Source organism: Crinia signifera, chromosome 19, assembly GCF_055691185.1.
Source record: "Crinia signifera chromosome 19, ASM5569118v1, whole genome shotgun sequence".
Taxonomy (NCBI): domain Eukaryota; kingdom Metazoa; phylum Chordata; class Amphibia; order Anura; family Myobatrachidae; genus Crinia; species Crinia signifera.
Window position 1 is genome coordinate 139,076,875 of NC_139226.1, and position 21,634 is coordinate 139,098,508.

General features: G+C 49.2%; 1 protein-coding gene across 1 annotated transcript in view; it reads right to left on the minus strand.

Moving 5' to 3' along the window:
• The window catches only part of CLMP (CXADR like cell adhesion molecule), an 86,883-nt gene that overhangs the window by 32,520 nt on the left and 32,729 nt on the right, over window positions 1-21,634 (minus strand). Inside the window, exon 2 of the mRNA XM_083163512.1 lies at window positions 1,174-1,340. Coding sequence (XP_083019638.1) covers window positions 1,174-1,340 — 167 coding nt within the window. The remainder of the gene's footprint in view (window positions 1-1,173; window positions 1,341-21,634) is intronic.

A 21,634-nucleotide genomic window follows, 5' to 3' on the forward strand; every position in this document is an offset into this window, starting at 1 on the left:
AGGGTATAGGGTGATGTCTGGTAATATCTTAGTGTCCTGCATATATATAACCCCACGCACGGTGCCGCCTGTCTGCTCTCAGGGTATAGGGTGATGTCTGGTAATATCTTAGTGTCCTGCATATATATAACCCCACGCTCGGTGCCGCCTGTCTGCTCTCAGGGTATAGGGTGATGTCTGGTAATATCCTAGCGTCCTGCATATATATAACCCCACGCACAGTGCCGCCTGTCTGCTCTCAGGGTATAGGGTGATGTCTGGTAATATCTTAGTGTCCTGCATATATATAACCCCACGCTCGGTGCCGCCTGTCTGCTCTCAGGGTATAGGGTGATGTCTGGTAATATCTTAGTGTCCTGCATATATATAACCCCACGCACGGTGCCGCCTGTCTGCTCTCAGGGTATAGGGTGATGTCTGGTAATATCCTAGCGTCCTGCATATATAACCCCACGCACGGTGCCGCCTGTCTGCTCTCAGGGTATAGGGTGATCTCTGGTAATATCCTAGCGTCCTGCATATATAACCCCACGCACAGTGCCGCCTGTCTGCTCTCAGGGTATAGGGTGATGTCTGGTAATATCCTAGCGTCCTGCATATATATAACCCCACGCACGGTGCCGCCTGTCTGCTCTCAGGGTATAAGGTGATGTCTGGTAATATCCTAGTGTCCTGCATATATATAACCCCACGCTCGGTGCCGCCTGTCTGCTCTCAGGGTATAGGGTGATGTCTGGTAATATCCTAGCGTCCTGCATATATATAACCCCACGCACGGTGCCGCCTGTCTGCTCTCAGGGTATAGGGTGATGTCTGGTAATATCCCAGCGTCCTGCATATATAACCCCACGCACGGTGCCGCCTGTCTGCTCTCAGGGTATAGGGTGATGTCTGGTAATATCCTAGTGTCCTGCATATATATAACCCCACGCACGGTGCCGCCTGTCTGCTCTCAGGGTATATGGTGATGTCTGGTAATATCCTAGCGTCCTGCATATATAACCCAATGCACAGTGGCGCCTGTCTGCGCTGGTTTGCTATATGACAGTACAGCAATGGCAGCACCTAGGCCATACTGTACATATTAGGCTATTTGTAGGTCGTTGCTTTTCCTTCACAAGCCGCTTACACATGTGATCGGGAACATGGGGGCGATGTGCAGTAATACATTACCACTTTCTGGCCTTTGTCGGAGACGTTGGAGAACCACTCGATGTCCAGGTTACTTCCCAGCACTCCCAGCTTGTGCGAACATGGCAGCGTGACATTCTCCTCAGATATCCCGCTCACCTCCATATGCGTGACTGTCTGAGAGAGTGTTCCGATGACAGAGCAGAGACCTATGGAAAATGGCACACACATTAGAGAGCAGGGATATAACCCAGGACCCCAGTTGTGGCCGTCATGTACTGATTAGTGGGAGCTGGTGATAGGGTGCCGTGGTCACCTACACACAGCAAGGCGGCCATTTTGTGTGGTGAACCAATATGATTTATCTCTTAGGAATCAGGGACCACATGGAGAAAGCCAGGGGCTCGCATGCAGACATATTCATTGTACAATCTCTTATTCACCAGGGGTGGGATTGGGTGACAAGTGAGGGTCTGCGCACAGGGGCTAAAGCGTATGCCAGGAGACATCACTGCCAACCAAATAACCACTGATAATGGCGCCACCGCTGACTGGCGGCTTGGAACTGGCACCTTATTGGGCATGGGCTATTCTCTGACTTAGCTGTGCTTTGGAGTGTTACATCCATGCGTCAGTAGTTTCCCCAGACAGGAATAGGACATAATCTTGTGTTTAATTACATTTAATTTGTACCATTCTCTTGTAACTCTCTCTGTGTAGTAATTCACATTTCCTATGTAAAACATGTACATAGGAAATGTGTTGTTCCATGTACTCAGGCATCAGAGATCGCAGTTTGCAGAACAGCCACAAGAGGGCGGCGATGAGCTGCACAATATGGCTGGGTGTCCTTACAGAACATCAACTGCATTCCTGCAATAGTTTCCTTTCCCTATATCCAGCCTGGCAATTCCTACATTACAGCGGCCCCCATAGTCCTGGGGAAGCACGGAAGATGTTACTGTGAAGTCCTTAATATTTGCAAATGTAACAAATATCACCCTAAATACCAGAACAGATTTATTTCATTACTGTTGTGTATTTGGTTCTTAATTTTAACACATGTTCATATCTGATGCCCTTACACAGGGATTTTTTCTGCAGGCTCCAGCAGGAACTGAGGCCCTTATTCTAGTTCACTCTTTCTGACAACATATTTCTTAGATGGACAAAACCATGTGCACTGCAGGTGAGGCAGGTGTAAAACCCCACCCAAATCTAATTATCTCTGCACAAGTAACACCTGCCTCACCTGCAGTGCACATGGTTTTGTCCATCTAAGAAATATTTTGTCAGAAAGAGTGAACTAGAATAAGGGCCTCAGTTCCTGCTGGAGCCTGCAGAAAAATAGCCCTGCCCTTACATATATGCTGTGAACACAAACCCTCCCTCTGTGTAACAGCCCCCCTTCCCGGGGCGTTTTGATGTCACACCTTGTGCCAGTGTGCACTCACCGCCTCTGGGTTAGGTGTGCCTCACTAGTGATACCTCACTATTATACTAACACTCAATGACTCCCCCCCCCCTCCCCCCACTACCATCATCACCACTGCAAATGGCTGCCTGAGATCTGTGCACTCAACCATATATAACCTTGTGCCCCCTGTGTGATAACTGTACTGTCTCTGCTATAACTGCGATGTCTTTGCTCATACTGTTACCTACCTGGCTGCTGCAATGACCAGTGGTGCCGCTGATGGCTGCCTAGGTGCTGTGCAGCTCGGCAGGTATGTGTAGGGTTACCACCTAGTCCCTTTAATTCCGGACACATATTAATTATACAGGTTCTATGGCTTGCTGACTTCAAGACTCCACTTCAACTGATTTTAAACTGCCACAGAACCTGTGTAATTAACATGTGTCCGGAATTAAAGGGACTAGGTGGTAACCCTAGGTATGTGTTCCCTGTGTGATACTGTACTGTCCCTGCTTATATTGTTACCTACCTGGCTGCTGCAACGACCAGTGGCGTTGCTGATGGCTGCCTAGGCACTGTGCAGCTCGGCGGGTATTTGTTCCTTATGTGATAACTGTACTGTCCCTGCTCATACTGCTACCTACCTGGCTGCTGCAACGACCAGTGGTGCCGCTGATGGCTGCCTAGGCGCTGTGCAGCTCGGCGGGTATGTGTTCCCTGTGTGATACTGTACTGTCCCTGCTTATATTGTTACCTACCTGGCTGCTGCAATGACCAGTGGTGCCGCTGATGGCTGCCTAGGCGCTGTACAGCTCGGCGGGTATGTGTTCCCTGTGTGATAACTGTACTGTCCCTGCTTATATTGTTACCTACCTGGCTGCTGCAACGACCAGTGGCGCCGCTGATGGCTGCCTAGGCGCTGAGCTGCTGGGCGGGCATGTGTTCCCCGCATATAATGTCTCAATTTAATGTATGTTATGCGTCCCCCCCCCCTTTTTATCCCTCCTTGATGCTGCACTGTAAATCCACAAAAAATTCCTAGTGTGCGCAAGCACACATGGCCAATAAAGTTGATTCTATTCTATTTCTCACTATTATACTAACACTCTGATATCTCACTATTATACTAACACTCTGATACCTCACTATTATACTAACACTCTGACATCTCACTATTATACCATCACTCTGATATCGCTCTATTACACTAACACTCTGATATCTCACTATTACACTAACACTCTGATACCTCACTATTATACTAACACTCTGATACCGCACTATTATACTGACACTCTGATACCGCACTATTATACTGACACTCTGATACCGCGTTATTATACTGACACTCTGATATCTCACTATTATACTGACACTCTGATATCTCACTATTACACTAACACTCTGACACCTCACTATTACACTAAGACTCTGACACCTCACTATTACACTAACACTCTGACACCTCACTATTACACTAACACTCTGATATCTCACTATTATACTGACACTCTGATATCTCACTATTATACAGACACACTGATATCTCACTATTATACTGACACTCTGATATCTCACTATTATACTGACACTCTGATATCTCACTATTATATTGAAACTCTGATACCTCACTATTATACTGACACTCTGATACCTCACTATTATACTGACACTCTGATACCTCACTATTATACTGACACTCTGATATCTCACTATTATACTGACACTCTGATATCTCACTATTATACTGACACTCTGATACCTCACTATTATACTGACACTCTGATATCTCACTATTATACTGACACTCTGATACCTCACTATTATACTGACACTCTGATACCTCACTATTATACTGACACTCTGATATCTCACTATTATACTGACACTCTGATACCTCACTATTATACTGACACTCTGATACCTCACTATTATACTAACACTCTGATACCTCACTATTATACTAACACTCTGATACCTCACTATTATACTAACACTCTGATATCTCACTATTACACTGACAATCTGATATCTCACTCCTTTTTTATTTGAACTTACACTCTAATGGAGTGGTCTAGATGGGGCAGTTTGGGGGTGCCCTGCACCCAAGGGGTGAACCTCTATAATGTTAGGGTGTGCAGTCCAGGCCCCCCCCTCCTAGGTCTGGCATTGGCAGTGCGGGTGCCTGGGAATCCTGTATGAGGAGACAGGACCTGCATTTCCCAGGGACAGGAAAAGTTTTATTGTTCCTCAGTGAGAAAAACAAAATAGCAATCTAGCAAATATGATACCTTTTAATGGCTAACAAAAATAAATGTTGTTAAAATGCAAGCTTTCGAGACTACTTAGGTCTCTTCCTCAGGCATGGTATAACAAGGTGTGTGAAGAAACACACATATATACACAGCAGAGTAGGAACAAGATGTGATAGATGGACATTCTTAAGATCAAAACAAAACAAAATAACAGAATGAGCTTGTAAATTGAGTCCTTAATTAGTTTGTAGATAAGTAGTGTGAAAGTTTTATTGTCTCTAAGTTGATGACAGACCAGAGTTAGAGCTCTGATGCCCTCACTCTCTCTGGGCCAGGGACAGGACTGACTGACTTCGATGTACCGGGGCTGGTGGTCATTTCTTTATAACATCTGCAGTTAGCTGCCAGAATTCCCCAGCACCCAGGCCAATGTTCTGACAGGCTGACTACTGTGGGGAGAGGTCATGGGGGTATTCTATAGGAGAGGTTTAACATCCCGGAGATTGACAATCTCATTCCAAGAGCGTCTGGAGGTGATTTAATGCTACAGAGATGATGAGATGTTTCTGTCACTGGAGAAATCTGCTTCTCCCGTATACATTCCCACTAACAGCACCAAAACATTGCTGTGACTCCAGTGGATGCTGCGCCATGCATCGCCTGCTAAATAACTCCCGAGTGTATGGGTGCTAGTCTCCATCCCAATACACAACCAATATACCAATACGTGACCAATATACCAATACATGACCAATATACCAATACATGACCAATATACCATTACATGACCAATATACCAATACGTGACTAATATACCAATACATGACCAATATACCAATACATGACCAATACATAACCAATATACCAATACATGACCAATACGTGACCAATATACCAATACGTGACCAATATACCAATACGTGACCAATATACCAATACACAACCAATATACCAATACGTGACTAATATACCAATACATGACCAATATACCAATACATGACCAATACATAACCAATATACCAATACATGACCAATACGTGACCAATATACCAATACGTGACCAATATACCAATACACGACCAATATACCAATACACGACCAATATACCAATACACGACCAATATACCAATACATGACCAATATACCAATACATGACCAATATACCATTACATGACCAATATACCAATACATGACCAATACGTGACCACTATACCATTACACGACCAATATACCAATACACGACCAATATACCAATACACGACCAATATACCAATACATGACCAATATACCAATACATGACCAATATACCATTACATGACCAATATACCAATACATGACCAATATACCAATACATGACCAATACGTGACCAATATACCATTACACGACCAATATACCAATACACGACCAATATACCAATACACGACCAATATACCAATACATGACCAATATACCAATACATGACCAATATACCATTACATGACCAATATACCAATACATGACCAATATACCAATACATGACCAATATACCATTACACAACCAATATACCAATACACGACCAATATACCAATACACGACCAATATACCAATACATGACCAATATACCAATACATGACCAATATACCATTACATGACCAATATGTGACCAATATACCAATACATGACCAATATACCAATACATGACCAATATGTGACCATGGTAATACTGCAAACTATGGGCCAGACAATTTATATTGTTTCTGTGCAGGGTAAACACTGTTTGCTTCTGCATGTAGCCCCCCTGCAGTGCAGTATGGATTTGCACATCTGCATGCACAAATGAAAAATTATATATATATGAGAATACCATAGAAAACAAACTTTTACTGGCAAATCATGTCCGATGTTTCGTACACCTGGACTAAGGGGTCTGCGAAACCCGAAACGTCGGACATGATTTGCCAGTAAAAGTTTTGCTTATTTAACAAGCCCCCCCCCGAGTGCTCTGGTGGTTTGTAACAGCTGCAAATCACAGATGGTTCTCGTCTCCAGATGGCAGACTTCACAAATCACCTACAACGTGCGATATGTTCAAATGGCAAATCTCTGGCTTGCTGGGCAAGCTTGCCAGGCAGGCACCAGAGCTGTGTGGCCAGCACAGAGGGGGCACAATGCATGTATTTATCAGGACATCACTGGTAATATTACCATGTAGGCACCATTTACAGAACCACAAAATAATAATTGTTGTCCCAGTCATAGATACATGTTTTATGCCCCATTAGCGATGAAATAGCATTGCACCCTTAAATGTAAATCAAGGGGGGAAATGCCGGGTCTGCAAGGAACATCTCAGGTGGGACACAGTGGGGCAATGCCGGGTCTGCAGGGAACATCTCAGGTGGGACACGGTGGGGCAATGCCGGGTCTGCATGGAACATCTCAGGTGGGACACAGTGGGGCAATGCTGGGTCTGGATGGAACATCTCAGGTGGGACACAGTGGGGCAATGCTGGGTCTGCAAGGAACATCTAATGTGGGCAGGAACATCTAATGTGGGACACAGTGGGGCAATGCTGGGTCTGTATAGAACATCTCAGGTGGGACACAGTGGAGCAATGCTGGGTCTGCATGGAACATCTCAGGTGGGACACAGTGGGGCAATGCTGGGTCTGTATGGAACATCTCAGGTGGGACACAGTGGAGCAATGCTGGGTCTGCATGGTACATCTCAGGTGGGACACAGTGGGTCAATGCCGGGTCTGTATGGAACATCTCAGATGGGACACAGTGGGGCAATGCCGGGTCTGCATGGAACATCTCAGGTGGGACACAGTGGGTCAATGCTGGGTCTGCATGGAACATCTCAGGTGGGACACAGTGGGTCAATGCTGGGTCTGCAGGGAACATCTCAGGTGGGACACAGTGGGGCAATGCTGGGTCTGTATGGAACATCTCAGGTGGGACACAGTGGAGCAATGCTGGGTCTGTATGGAACATCTCAGGTGGGACACAGTGGGTCAATGCTGGGTCTGCATGGAACATCTCAGGTGGGACACAGTGGGGCAATGCCGGGTCTGCATGGAACATCTCAGACTGGACACAGTGAGACAATGCTGGGTCTGTATAGAACATCTCAGGTGGGACACAGTGGGGCAATGCCGGGTCTGCATGGAACATCTCAGGTGGGACACAGTGGGGCAATGCTGGGTCTGCATGGAACATCTCAGGTGGGACACAGTGGGGCAATGCTTGGTCTGTATGGAACATCTCAGGTGGGACACAGTGGAGCAATGCTGGGTCTGCATGGAACATCTCAGGTGGGACACAGTGGGTCAATGCTGGGTCTGCATGGAACATCTCAGGTGGGACACAGTGGGGCAATGCTGGGTCTGCATGGAACATCTCAGGTGGGACACAGTGGGGCAATGCTGGGTCTGTATGGAACATCTCAGGTGGGACACAGTGGGGCAATGCCGGGTCTGCATGGAACATCTCAGGTGGGACACAGTGGGGCAATGCCGGGTCTGCATGGAACATCTCAGGTGGGACACAGTGGGGCAATGCCGGGTCTGCATGGAACATCTCAGGTGGGACACAGTGGGGCAATGCCGGGTCTGCATGGAACATCTCAGGTGGGACACAGTGGAGCAATGCCGGGTCTGCATGGAACATCTCAGGTGGGACACAGTGGGGCAATGCCGGGTCTGCATGGAACATCTCAGGTGGGACACAGTGGGGCAATGCCGGGTCTGCATGCAACATCTCAGGTGGGACACAGTGGGGCAATGCTGGGTCTGCATGGAACATCTCAGGTGGGACACAGTGGGGCAATGCCGGGTCTGCATGCAACATCTCAGGTGGGACACAGTGGGGCAATGCTGGGTCTGTATGGAACATCTCAGGTGGGACACAGTGGGGCAATGCCGGGTCTGCATGCAACATCTCAGGTGGGACACAGTGGGGCAATGCCGGGTCTGCATGGAACATCTCAGGTGGGACACAGTGGGGCATGTGGCCATAATCATGTGCGTACGCACAGATGCGTACAGATTGATCGGTGGGTATTTCTGGGGGTAACCATCAAATAGCAGGAAACCCATCTGTGTCGTGGGCATGTGTGCCCATTCCTTTCTTGATGGCACGCTGCGGACGTACACACAGTGGGCGGGACATGCTACCACCGGCAGCCACATGGCTTTCTCAATGTCTACATACTGACATGCATTATGGGTGACTTGTCACATTGCCAATATGTGTAAGCGTATATTCATGCCCCCGAGCTGATCCCTGATAGGCTGCTACAGAGATTTGTTCTCTCACTGCGACATGAATGAGTGTAATTGTATCTGTATGCCAGCAGCGCTCGTACAGTTCTCCTGCCAGCCCAGTCGCTGGGGTAAGATCTCCTTGCCAAGTGTATAAATGGAAACCCACATCCTCCTGAGAGGGTGGTGGCAGGCGTGATGGGCACCTCCGCCACATGACAGGCCGGCTCCAAGTGATGAGCTAATGCTTGTGGGTTCTGCAGTTCTAGAACAGTAACTATATATCACGTACAGCAATATAATTAGGATCACCAGAGAACGCGCTGATATCAGAAGAAGACTGATGAAACCTGTTATAGACGGGGATACAGGGGGTTCCTGCGGGTCTGCGGTAACTGCCACAATCTGCAATCTTTTCATTATTATTATTTCCAGATCAGAAATAACTAAAATAAGCATCAGAAGAATGGCCGACATCAGACGTATAGCCATTGGCGGCCGAGGGGCTGCTGCTACCATCAGAGGTGAAACTTTAAATTTTGCTCCCCCAAGCCAAAAAAGTCTGTAGCGCCCCTCCACCAATATTAATTATACATTTTATCCCTACATGCTAATTGCCGGGTGTTTGTTGCTCATTGCCAGGGGTTATATGCTTGTTGCAATACACAGGGCATGGAGGGAGGAAAACAGTACATGGCAGCACCAGCTGTCCCCGCCCCTTGGCAAGGTAGCACTCCCACTGGTCAAGGCTATACACAGTATCTATTGGCTCTGTATCTCTGCTGCACATCCCACATCAGCCACTGAGCTCTGTATCTCTGCTGCACATCCCACATCAGCCACTAAGCTCTGTATCTCTGCTGCTCTTCCCTCATCAGCCACTGAGCTCTGTATCTCTGCTGTGCTTCCCACATCAGCCACTGAGCTCTGTATCTCTGCTGTGCTTCCCACATCAGCCACTGAGCTCTGGATCCCTGCTGCTCTTCCCTCATCAGCCACTGAGCTCTGTATCTCTGCTGCACATCCCACATCAGCCACTGAGCTCTGTATCTCTGCTGCACATCCCACATCAGCCACTAAGCTCTGTATCTCTGCTGCTCTTCCCTCATCAGCCACTGAGCTCTGTATCTCTGCTGTGCTTCCCACATCAGCCACTGAGCTCTGTATCTCTGCTGTGCTTCCCACATCAGCCACTGAGCTCTGGATCCCTGCTGCTCTTCCCTCATCAGCCGCTGAGCTCTGTATCTCTGCTGCGCATCCCACATCAGCCACTGAGCTCTGTATCTCTGCTGCTCTTCCCTCATCAGCCACTGAGCTCTGTATCTCTGCTGTGCTTCCCACATCAGCCACTGAGCTCTGTATCTCTGCTGTGCTTCCCACATCAGCCACTGAGCTCTGGATCCCTGCTGCTCTTCCCTCATCAGCCGCTGAGCTCTGTATCTCTGCTGCGCTTCCCTCATCAGCCACTGAGCTCTGTATCCTGCTGTGCTTCCCACATCAGCAACTGAGCTCTGTATCTCCGCTGCGCTTCCCTCATCAGCCACTGAGCTCTGTATCTCTGCTGCTCTTCACTCATCAGCCACTGAGCTCTGTATCTCTGCTGCGCTTTCCTCATCAGCCACTGAGCTCTGTATCCTGCTGTGCTTCCCACATCAGCCACTGAGCTCTGTATCTCCACTGCGCTTCCCTCATCAGCCACTGAGCTCTGTATCTCTGCTGTGCTTCCCTCATCAGCCACTGAGCTCTGTATCCTGCTGTGCTTCCCTCATCAGCCACTGAGCTCTGTATCCTGCTGTGCTTCCCCCATCTACTTCTGAACTCTGTATCTCTGCTGCACTTCCCACATCAGCCACTGAGCTCTTTATCCTGCTGTGCTTCCCACATCAGCCACTGAGCTCTGTATCTCTGCTGTGCTTCCCACATTAGCCACTGAGCTCTGTATCACTGCTGTGCTTCCCTCATCAGCCACTGAGCTCTGTATCCCTGCTGTGCTTCCCACATCAGCCACTGAGCTCTGTATCGCTGCTGTGCTTCCCTCATCAGCCACTGAGCTCTGTATCACTGCTGTGCTTCCCTCATCAGCCACTGAGCTCTGTATCTCTGCTGTGCTTCCCTCATCAGCCACTGAGCTCTGTATCCTGCTGTGCTTCCCTCATCAGCCACTGAGCTCTGTATCCTGCTGTGCTTCCCCCATCTACTTCTGAACTCTGTATCTCTGCTGCACTTCACACATCAGCCACTGAGCTCTTTATCCTGCTGTGCTTCCCACATCAGCCACTGAGCTCTGTATCTCTGCTGTGCTTCCCACATTAGCCACTGAGCTCTGTATCCCTGCTGCGCTTCCCTCATCAGCCACTGAGCTCTGTATCCTGCTGTGCTTCCCACATCAGCCACTGAGCTCTGTATCTCCGCTGCGCTTCCCTCATCAGCCACTGAGCTCTGTATCTCCGCTGCGCTTCCCTCATCAGCCACTGAGCTCTGTATCCCTGCTGTGCTTCCCACATCAGCCACTGAGCTCTGTATCCCTGCTGCGCTTCCCTCATCAGCCACTGAGCTCTGTATCCCTGCTGCGCTTCCCACATCAGCCACTGAGGTCTGTATCTCTGCTGCGCTTCCCTCATCAGCCACTGAGCTCTGTATCTCCGCTGCGCTTCCCTCATCAGCCACTGAGCTCTGTATCTCCGCTGCGCTTCCCTCATCAGCCACTGAGCTCTGTATCTCCGCTGCGCTTCCCTCATCAGCCACTGAGCTCTGTATCCCTGCTGTGCTTCCCACGACAGCCACTGAGCTCTGTATCCCTGCTGCGCTTCCCTCATCAGCCACTGAGCTCTGTATCCCTGCTGCGCTTCCCTCATCAGCCACTGAGGTCTGTATCTCTGCTGCGCTTCCCACATCAGCCACTGAGCTCTATATCTCTGCTGCGCTTCCCTCATCAGCCACTGAGCTCTGTATCTCCGCTGCGCTTCCCTCATCAGCCACTGAGCTCTGTATCCCTGCTGTGCTTCCAACATCAGCCACTGAGCTCTGTATCCCTGCTGCGCTTCCCTCATCAGCCACTGAGCTCTGTATCCCTGCTGCGCTTCCCTCATCAGCCACTGAGGTCTGTATCTCTGCTGCGCTTCCCACATCAGCCACTGAGCTCTATATCTCTGCTGCGCTTCCCTCATCAGCCACTGAGCTCTGTATCCCTGCTGTGCTTCCCACATCAGCCACTGAGCTCTGTATCTCCGCTGCGCTTCCCACATCAGCCACTGAGCTCTGTATCCTGCTGTGCTTCCCACATCAGCCACTGAGCTCTGTATCTCCGCTGCGCTTCCCTCATCAGCCACTGAGCTCTGTATCTCTGCTGCGCTTCCCTCATCAGCCACTGAGCTCTGTATCTCTGCTGTGCTTCCCCCATCTACTACTGAACTCTGTATCTCTGCTGCGCTTCCCACATCAGCCACTGAGCTCTGTATCCTGCTGTGCTTCCCACATCAGCCACTGAGCTCTGTATCCTGCTGTGCTTCCCACATCAGCCACTGAGCTCTGTATCTCTGCTGCGCTTCCCTCATCAGCCACTGAGCTCTGTATCCTGCTGTGCTTCCCACATCAGCCACTGAGCTCTGGATTCCTGCTGCGCTTCCCTCATCAGCCACTGAGCTCTGTATCTCTGCTGCGCTTCCCTCATCAGCTACTGAGCTCTGTATCTCTGCTGTGCTTCCCACATCAGATGGCCACTGAGCTCTGTATCCGTGCTGTGTACTCTTAAGACTATCTGATGCCCTTTGCTCCTAGGTGGATCACAGCTGTTATTGCACCTCTGTAAATTGCAGGTTACAGTGATGCTCTATTTCCAGACTGAAGAAATTAGGGGTTGTGGGTAATTGTTGAGCGCTCGCCGGTAATGACTGTCAGTAATGTCAGAGCGATTCTTTCCTATTTGTGCCATGAACAAGTTATTTAAAAATGTGAAATTCGTTTCTCTTTGATAAAGCAGCCTGTATGTGTCTCTGTACAGGCTTATTCCCATGTACAGGAGTCATGTACAGTCCAGGTACTCAGGATATCCTTGCATGAGCACACATGCCTTCATTATTAGGTCAGTCAGTTTGATGTACCCACCTGTGCTTAGCAGGCATATCCCTAATGTCTGTGTGTGAAGGTGCCATGAACACTGGGTTTGGGGAACACTACATCTTATTCACATTACACCGCACATATGCCCATAATCCATACAGCACCACATAGTAGTGACTCTTACTCGCAGTAGTGCCCCTTATTCACATTACACCGCACATATTCCCATAATCCATACAGCACCACATAGTAGTGATTTACTCGCAGTAGTGCCCCTTATTCACCTTACACCGCACATATTCCCATAATCCATACAGCACCACATAGTAGTGACTTACTCGCAGTAGTGCCCCTTATTCACCTTACACCGCACATATTCCTATAATCCATACAGCCCCACATAGTAGTGACTCTTACTCGCAGTAGTGCCCCTTATTCACTTTACACCGCACATATTCAGATAATCCATACAGCACCACATAGTAGTGACTCTTACTCGCAATAGTGCCCCTTATTCACCTTACACCGCACATATTCCCATAATCCATACAGCACCACATAGTAGTGACTCTTACTCGCAGTAGTGCCCCTTATTCACCTTACACCGCACATATTCCCATAATCCATACAGCACCACATAGAAGTGATTTACTTGCAGTAGTGCCCCTTATTCACTTTACACCGCACATATTCAGATAATCCATACAGCACCACATAGTAGTGACTCTTACTCGCAATAGTGCCCCTTATTCACCTTACACCGCACATATTCCCATAATCCATACAGCACCACATAGTAGTGACTCTTACTCGCAGTAGTGCCCCTTATTCACCTTACACCGCACATATTCCCATAATCCATACAGCACCACATAGTAGTGACTCTTACTCGCAGTAGTGCCCTTTATTCACCTTACAATACATACTGTAGTAGTATACCTTATACGCGTTATGCCAAACAGTAGTGCCCCTTATACATAATAGACACAGCAGTGTCCCTTACACACATAGGGGTTTATTCTGTTTGGTACGGTGGGACCGTATACTGGCTGATCGGGCTTTTTCATCTGCGCATGCGTAGCTTTCGCAATGCGCATGTGCGGCGACCTCACACAGCTCACGGACGGGTCTCTTATCCCCACGTGCACGTGCGAAAAAACCTGTCCGCAAGAGTACGGTCAGAGTGTGGGTGGCATGTGGGCGTATTTATGGGAGAGGCCGGAATAATGAGGAAAACTGGGCGTAAACATGGGCGTACACGGGGGTGTGCACACAAAATGTACTGTGTCACAACCGCCTCAATTGGCGAACACGCTGTGCATTTAGGCCCAAAAACAGGCGGAAGCCAAAGATAGCTCCAGACCACCCCTAGAGATACCGTATGATAGTGGACGCCTGGGTCTGCTAATTAACGCTGATTACTACACCTGAATGTTATAAGCAATGCTGCAGGCTATTAAGTGAAAACCACGATTTCACTACCTGCAAGCCACACACAGCCCTCAAACACATTGGAAGCATATCTTTCTACACTTCTCTACATGTAAAGGTTGGTTTCATATTAGGTAAGATTCATTCTAATACCTGGTTATATATGTCCAGGTAGTTATTTTATAACCATCTACACCCATTCAGAAAGGGTTTTTTTCTACTTTAAAAAGCTGGACACTCAATTCACAGGAGTCGACATGTGTCAACTTTTTCACTGTAGCACAAACATACCAGTTTTTAATTATGGAAAATACACATAAACCACATCTAAGTGCAACAATGATGTTTTTGGACTCAATTTCTACTTGCAATGTGGCGTACGTGTGCGGCTGTTCTGGGGTGGACTTTCGCTCACCGCGAGCGTATGTTAAACGTACAGTGTGACAAGCCGTACATACGTTTCACCGACCTAACCAGAATAAGGCCCATAATGCCCACTGTAATAGTGCCCCTTATACAAAATAGGCACAGTAATGCCCCTAATGCACACAATGCCCACAGTAATAGTGTTCCTTACACGTAATAGCCACAGGAGTACCCCTTACACACATAATGCCCACCATAATAGTGCCCTTTATACAAAATAGACATAGTAGTGCCCCTAATGCACACAATACCCACAGTAATAGTGCCCCTTACACATAATAGCCACAGTAGTGCCCCTAAAACACACAATGCCCACAGTAATAGTGCCCCTTATACATAATAGCCACAGCAGTGGCCCTAACACACAAAATGCCCACAGTAATAGTGCCCCTTACACATAATAGCCAAAGTAGTGCCACTAACACACACAATAGCCACAGTAATAGTGCCCCTTACACATAAAAGCCACAGTAGTGCCCCTTACACACATACTGGCCACAGTAATAGTGCCCCTTACACATAATAGCCATAGTAGTGCCCCTAAAACACACAATGCCCACAGTAATAGTGCCCCTTATACATAATAGCCACAGCAGTGGCCCTAACACACAAAATGCCCACAGTAATAGTGCCCCTTACACATAATAGCCAAAGTAGTGCCACTAACACACACAATAGCCACAATAATAGTGCCCCTTACACATAATAGCCACAGTAGTGCCCCTTACACACATAATGGCCACAGTAATAGTGCCCCTTACACATAATAGCCATAGTAGTGCCCCTAACACACACAATTCCCACAGTAATGTGCCCCTTACACATAATAGCCACAGTAGTACCCCTTGCACACATAATGGTCACAGTAATAGTGCACCTTACACATAATAGCCAGAGTAGTACCTTACACACACAATAGTCACAGTAATAGTGCCCCTTACACATTATAGCCACAGTAATACCTTACACACAATGGTCACAGTAATAGTGCACCTTACACATAATAGCCACAGTAGCAACTTACACACATAATGGTAACAGTAATAGTGCCCCTTACACATAAAAGCCACAGTAGCAACTTACACACATAATGGTCACAGTAATAGTGTCCCTTACACATAATAGCCACAGTAGTACCCCTTACACACATAATAGTCACAGTAATAGTGCCCCTTACACATAATAGCCACAGTAGCAGTGCCATGGCTTATGAAGGTTGTCCGTCTGAGTATGGCCTCCTGTGCTAGCGTCAGGGTGTCTCTGTACACAACCACCATCAGCAATACCCCTGCAGCACTCTCTGTGCATCCACTACACCAATACATTGCCAAAGCATTACTGAGACTGAGCATCTGTGTTTACATTGCCTGAACGCACGCACAGAATATTCCACTGCGTCCGATACCACTGCTGCGTCTGACCCTGAATTAGCCCCACCGTATGCACATGCGGAATAAGCCGTCCAACCCATTTCATGAATATATTAACATTGTTAAACTGCACATATAGGTGACTGCAAATACAGCCAGGAAATGAGAACGATGATGAATGCCCCCGATAGGGCGACGAGAGCAGGATTCGCACTGCAGTCGCTGAGTTCTCTTTGCCCCACTCACAGGGTTGATTCGCTCAGATGCAATTCGCATCCTTGCGAGTCCACCAGACCCCTCCTTGCGAATGGTGGTACACAGCCCCCCATTCACAAGGCGCGTTCCTTTGCACAGCATTTCACATAAACATCCATTCGCATCCCACATCTTTCGATGGTCGCCGACATTGCGCATGCCAAAAACATCGCCCCCCCTGGGAACGCATATGGGCATGCGAATAAGGTCCATTGTCCGAGAGCAAGGGGGTGACTGTAACGTGCGTAGATCACACAGCAGCCGAACGCTGCTGAGCATGGAACCCACCCCAATGGATTTAGGCGGAACAAATGAATATGAATTAGAATCGCTTTACTAAATTGAGAGGAGCCGGAAAAGTGGCTGTGGGTAATTAGTCTGTGTCCCTGAGGAGGAGATTTATATAAAGCTGCCTTTCAAGGCCCTGCTGCTCATCAATCTCCTCTGCAATTCAGGGTCAAAGGGTGAAGGGTCGCCTGCTCTCATGGGCCACAGTAATCCCCAGTGCGTGCGGCCTGGCAGCCAGGCTCCTGTGAGCGATTCCCCAGGGAGAACACAATCCTTACTACAAACAGAGATCTGTCAAACTGCCCAGGCACACGTCCAGGGGAATCGGCCCCAACACATACAGGGGAACGTTTCCTCACATGTGCCTCTGATATACAGCTGTGTTAGTGAGCGTGGCAGCCATTACTCCATCCCCTCACAGACACATACAGGGGGACGTTTCCTCACATGTGCCCCTGATATACAGCTGTGTTAGTGAGCGTGGCGGCCATTATTCCGTCACCTTCTCACAGACACATACAGGGGAACGTTTCCTCACATGTGCCTCTGATATACATCTGTGTTAGTGAGCGTGGCGGCCATTACTCCATCCCCTCACAGACACATACAGGGGGACGTTTCCTCACATGTGTCTCTGATATACAGCTGTGTTAGTGAGCATGGCGGCCATTACTCCATCCCCTCACAGACACATACAGGGGGACGTTTCCTCACATGTGCCTCTGATATACAGCTGTGTTAGTGAGCGTGGCGGCCATTACTCCATCCCCTCACAGACACATACAGGGGGACGTTTCCTCACATGTGCCTCTGATATACAGCTGTGTTAGTGAGCGTGGCGGCCATTACTCCCTCACCTCCTCACAGACACATACAGGGGGACGTTTCCTCACATGTGCCTCTGATATACAGCTGTGTTAGTGAGCGTGGCGGCCATTACTCCATCCCCTCACAGACACATACAGGGGGACGTTTCCTCACATGTGTCTCTGATATACAGCTGTGTGAGTGAGCGTGGCGGCCATTACTCCATCCCCTCAGACACATACAGGGGGACGTTTCCTCACATGTGCCCCTGATATACAGCTGTGTTAGTGAGCATGGCGGCCATTACTCCATCTCCTCACAGACACATACAGGGGGACGTTTCCTCACATGTGCCTCTGATATACAGCTGTGTTAGTGAGCGTGGCGGCCATTACTCCGTCACCTCCTCACAGACACATACAGGGGGACGTTTCCTCACATGTGCCTCTGATATACAGCTGTGTTAGTGAGCGTGGCGGCCATTACTCCATCCCCTCACAGACACATACAGGGGGACGTTTCCTCACATGTGCCCCTGATATACAGCTGTGTTAGTGAGCATGGCGGCCATTACTCCATCTCCTCACAGACACATACAGGGGGACGTTTCCTCACATGTGCCTCTGATATACAGCTGTGTTAGTGAGCGTGGCGGCCATTACTCCGTCACCTCCTCACAGACACATACAGGGGGACGTTTCCTCACATGTGCCTCTGATATACAGCTGTGTTAGTGAGCGTGGCGGCCATTACTCCATCCCCTCACAGACACATACAGGGGGACGTTTCCTCACATGTGCCCCTGATATACAGCTGTGTTAGTGAGCGTGGCGGCCATTATTCCGTCACCTCCTCACAGACACATACAGGGGGACGTTTCCTCACATGTGCCTCTGATATACAGCTGTGTTAGTGAGCGTGGCGGCCATTACTCCATCCCCTCCTCACAGACACATACAGGGAGACGTTTCCTCACATGTGCCTCTGATATACAGCTGTGTTAGTGAGCGTGGCGGCCATTACTCCATCCCCTCACAGACACATACAGGGGGACGTTTCCTCACATGTGCCCCTGATATACAGCTGTGTTAGTGAGCGTGGCGGCCATTACTCCATCACCTCCTCACAGACACATACAGGGGGACGTTTCCTCACATGTGCCTCTGATATACAGCTGTGTTAGTGAGCGTGGCGGCCATTACTCCATCCCCTCACAGACACATACAGGGGGACGTTTCCTCACATGTGCCCCTGATATACAGCTGTGTTAGTGAGTGTGGCGACCATTACTCCCTCACCTCCTCACAGACACATACAGGGGGACGTTTCCTCACATGTGCCTCTGATATACAGCTGTGTTAGTGAGCGTGGCGGCCATTACTCCATCCCCTCACAGACACATACAGGGGGACGTTTCCTCACATGTGCCCCTGATATACAGCTGTGTTAGTGAGCATGGCGGCCATTACTCCATCTCCTCACAGACACATACAGGGGGACGTTTCCTCACATGTGCCTCTGATATACAGCTGTGTTAGTGAGCGTGGCGGCCATTACTCCGTCACCTCCTCACAGACACATACAGGGGGACGTTTCCTCACATGTGCCTCTGATATACAGCTGTGTTAGTGAGCGTGGCGGCCATTACTCCATCCCCTCACAGACACATACAGGGGGACGTTTCCTCACATGTGCCTCTGATATACAGCTGTGTTAGTGAGCGTGGCGGCCATTACTCCATCCCCTCACAGACACATACAGGGGGACGTTTCCTCACATGTGCCTCTGATATACAGCTGTGTTAGTGAGCGTGGCGGCCATTACTCCATCTCCTCACAGACACATACAGGGGCACGTTTCCTCACATGTGCCTCTGATATACAGCTGTGTTAGTGAGCGTGGCGGCCATCACTCCCTCACCTCCTCACAGACACATACAGGGGGACGTTTCCTCACATGTGCCCCTGATATACAGCTGTGTTAGTGAGCATGGCGGCCATTACTCCATCTCCTCACAGACACATACAGGGGGACGTTTCCTCACATGTGCCTCTGATATACAGCTGTGTTAGTGAGCGTGGCGGCCATTACTCCGTCACCTCCTCACAGACACATACAGGGGGACGTTTCCTCACATGTGTCTCTGATATACAGCTGTGTTAGTGAGCGTGGCGGCCATTACTCCAGCCCCTCACAGACACATACAGGGGGACGTTTCCTCACATGTGCCTCTGATATACAGCTGTGTTAGTGAGCGTGGCGGCCATTACTCCATCCCCTCACAGACACATACAGGGGGACGTTTCCTCACATGTGTCTCTGATATACAGCTGTGTTAGTGAGCGTGGCGGCCATTACTCCATCACCTCCTCACAGACACATACAGGGGGACGTTTCCTCACATGTGCCCCTGATATACAGCTGTGTTAGTGAGCGTGGCGGCCATTACTCCGTCACCTCCTCACAGACACATACAGGGGGACGTTTCCTCACATGTGCCTCTGATATACAGCTGTGTTAGTGAGCATGGCGGCCATTACTCCATCTCCTCACAGACACATACAGGGGGACGTTTCCTCACATGTGCCTCTGATATACAGCTGTGTTAGTGAGCGTGGCGGCCATTACTCCGTCACCTCCTCACAGACACATACAGGGGGACGTTTCCTCACATGTGCCTCTGATATACAGCTGTGTTAGTGAGCGTGGCGGCCATTACTCCATCTCCTCACAGACACATACAGGGGGACGTTTCCTCACATGTGCCTCTGATATACAGCTGTGTTAGTGAGCGTGGCGGCCATTACTCCATCCCCTCACAGACACATACAGGGGGACGTTTCCTCACATGTGCCCCTGATATACAGCTGTGTTAGTGAGCGTGGCGGCCATTACTGCATCCCCTCACAGACACATACAGGGGGACGTTTCCTCACATGTGCCTCTGATATACAGCTGTGTTACTGAGCGTGGCGGCCATTACTCCCTCACCTCCTCACAGACACATACAGGGGGACGTTTCCTCACATGTGCCTCTGATATACAGCTGTGTTAGTGAGCGTGGCGGCCATTACTCCCTCACCTCCTCACAGACACATACAGGGGGACGTTTCCTCACATGTGTCTCTGATATACAGCTGTGTTAGTGAGCGTGGCGGCCATTACTCCAGCCCCTCAGACACATACAGGGGAACGTTTCCTCACATGTGCCTCTGATATACAGCTGTGTTAGTGAGCGTGGCGGCCATTACTCCGTCACCTCCTCACAGACACATACAGGGGGACGTTTCCTCACATGTGCCTCTGATATACAGCTGTGTTAGTGAGCGTGGCGGCCATTACTCCCTCACCTCCTCACAGACACATACAGGGGGACGTTTCCTCACATGTGCCCCTGATATACAGCTGTGTTAGTGAGCGTGGCGGCCATTACTCCATCACCTCCTCACAGACACATACAGGGGGACGTTTCCTCACATGTGCCTCTGATATACAGCTGTGTTAGTGAGCGTGGCGGCCATTACTCCCTCACCTCCTCACAGACATATACAGGGGGACGTTTCCTCACATGTGCCTCTGATATACAGCTGTGTTAGTGAGCGTGGCGGCCATTACTCCCTCACCTCCTCACAGACACATACAGGGGGACGTTTCCTCACATGTGCCTCTGATATACAGCTGTGTTAGTGAGCGTGGCGGCCATTACTCCATCCCCTCACAGACACATACAGGGGGACGTTTCCTCACATGTGCCCCTGATATACAGCTGTGTTAGTGAGTGTGGCGGCCATTACTCCGTCCCCTCACAGACACATACAGGGGGACGTTTCCTCACATGTGCCCCTGATATACAGCTGTGTTAGTGAGCGTGGCCGCCATTACTCCATCTCCTCACAGACACATACAGGGGGACGTTTCCTCACATGTGCCTCTGATATACAGCTGTGTT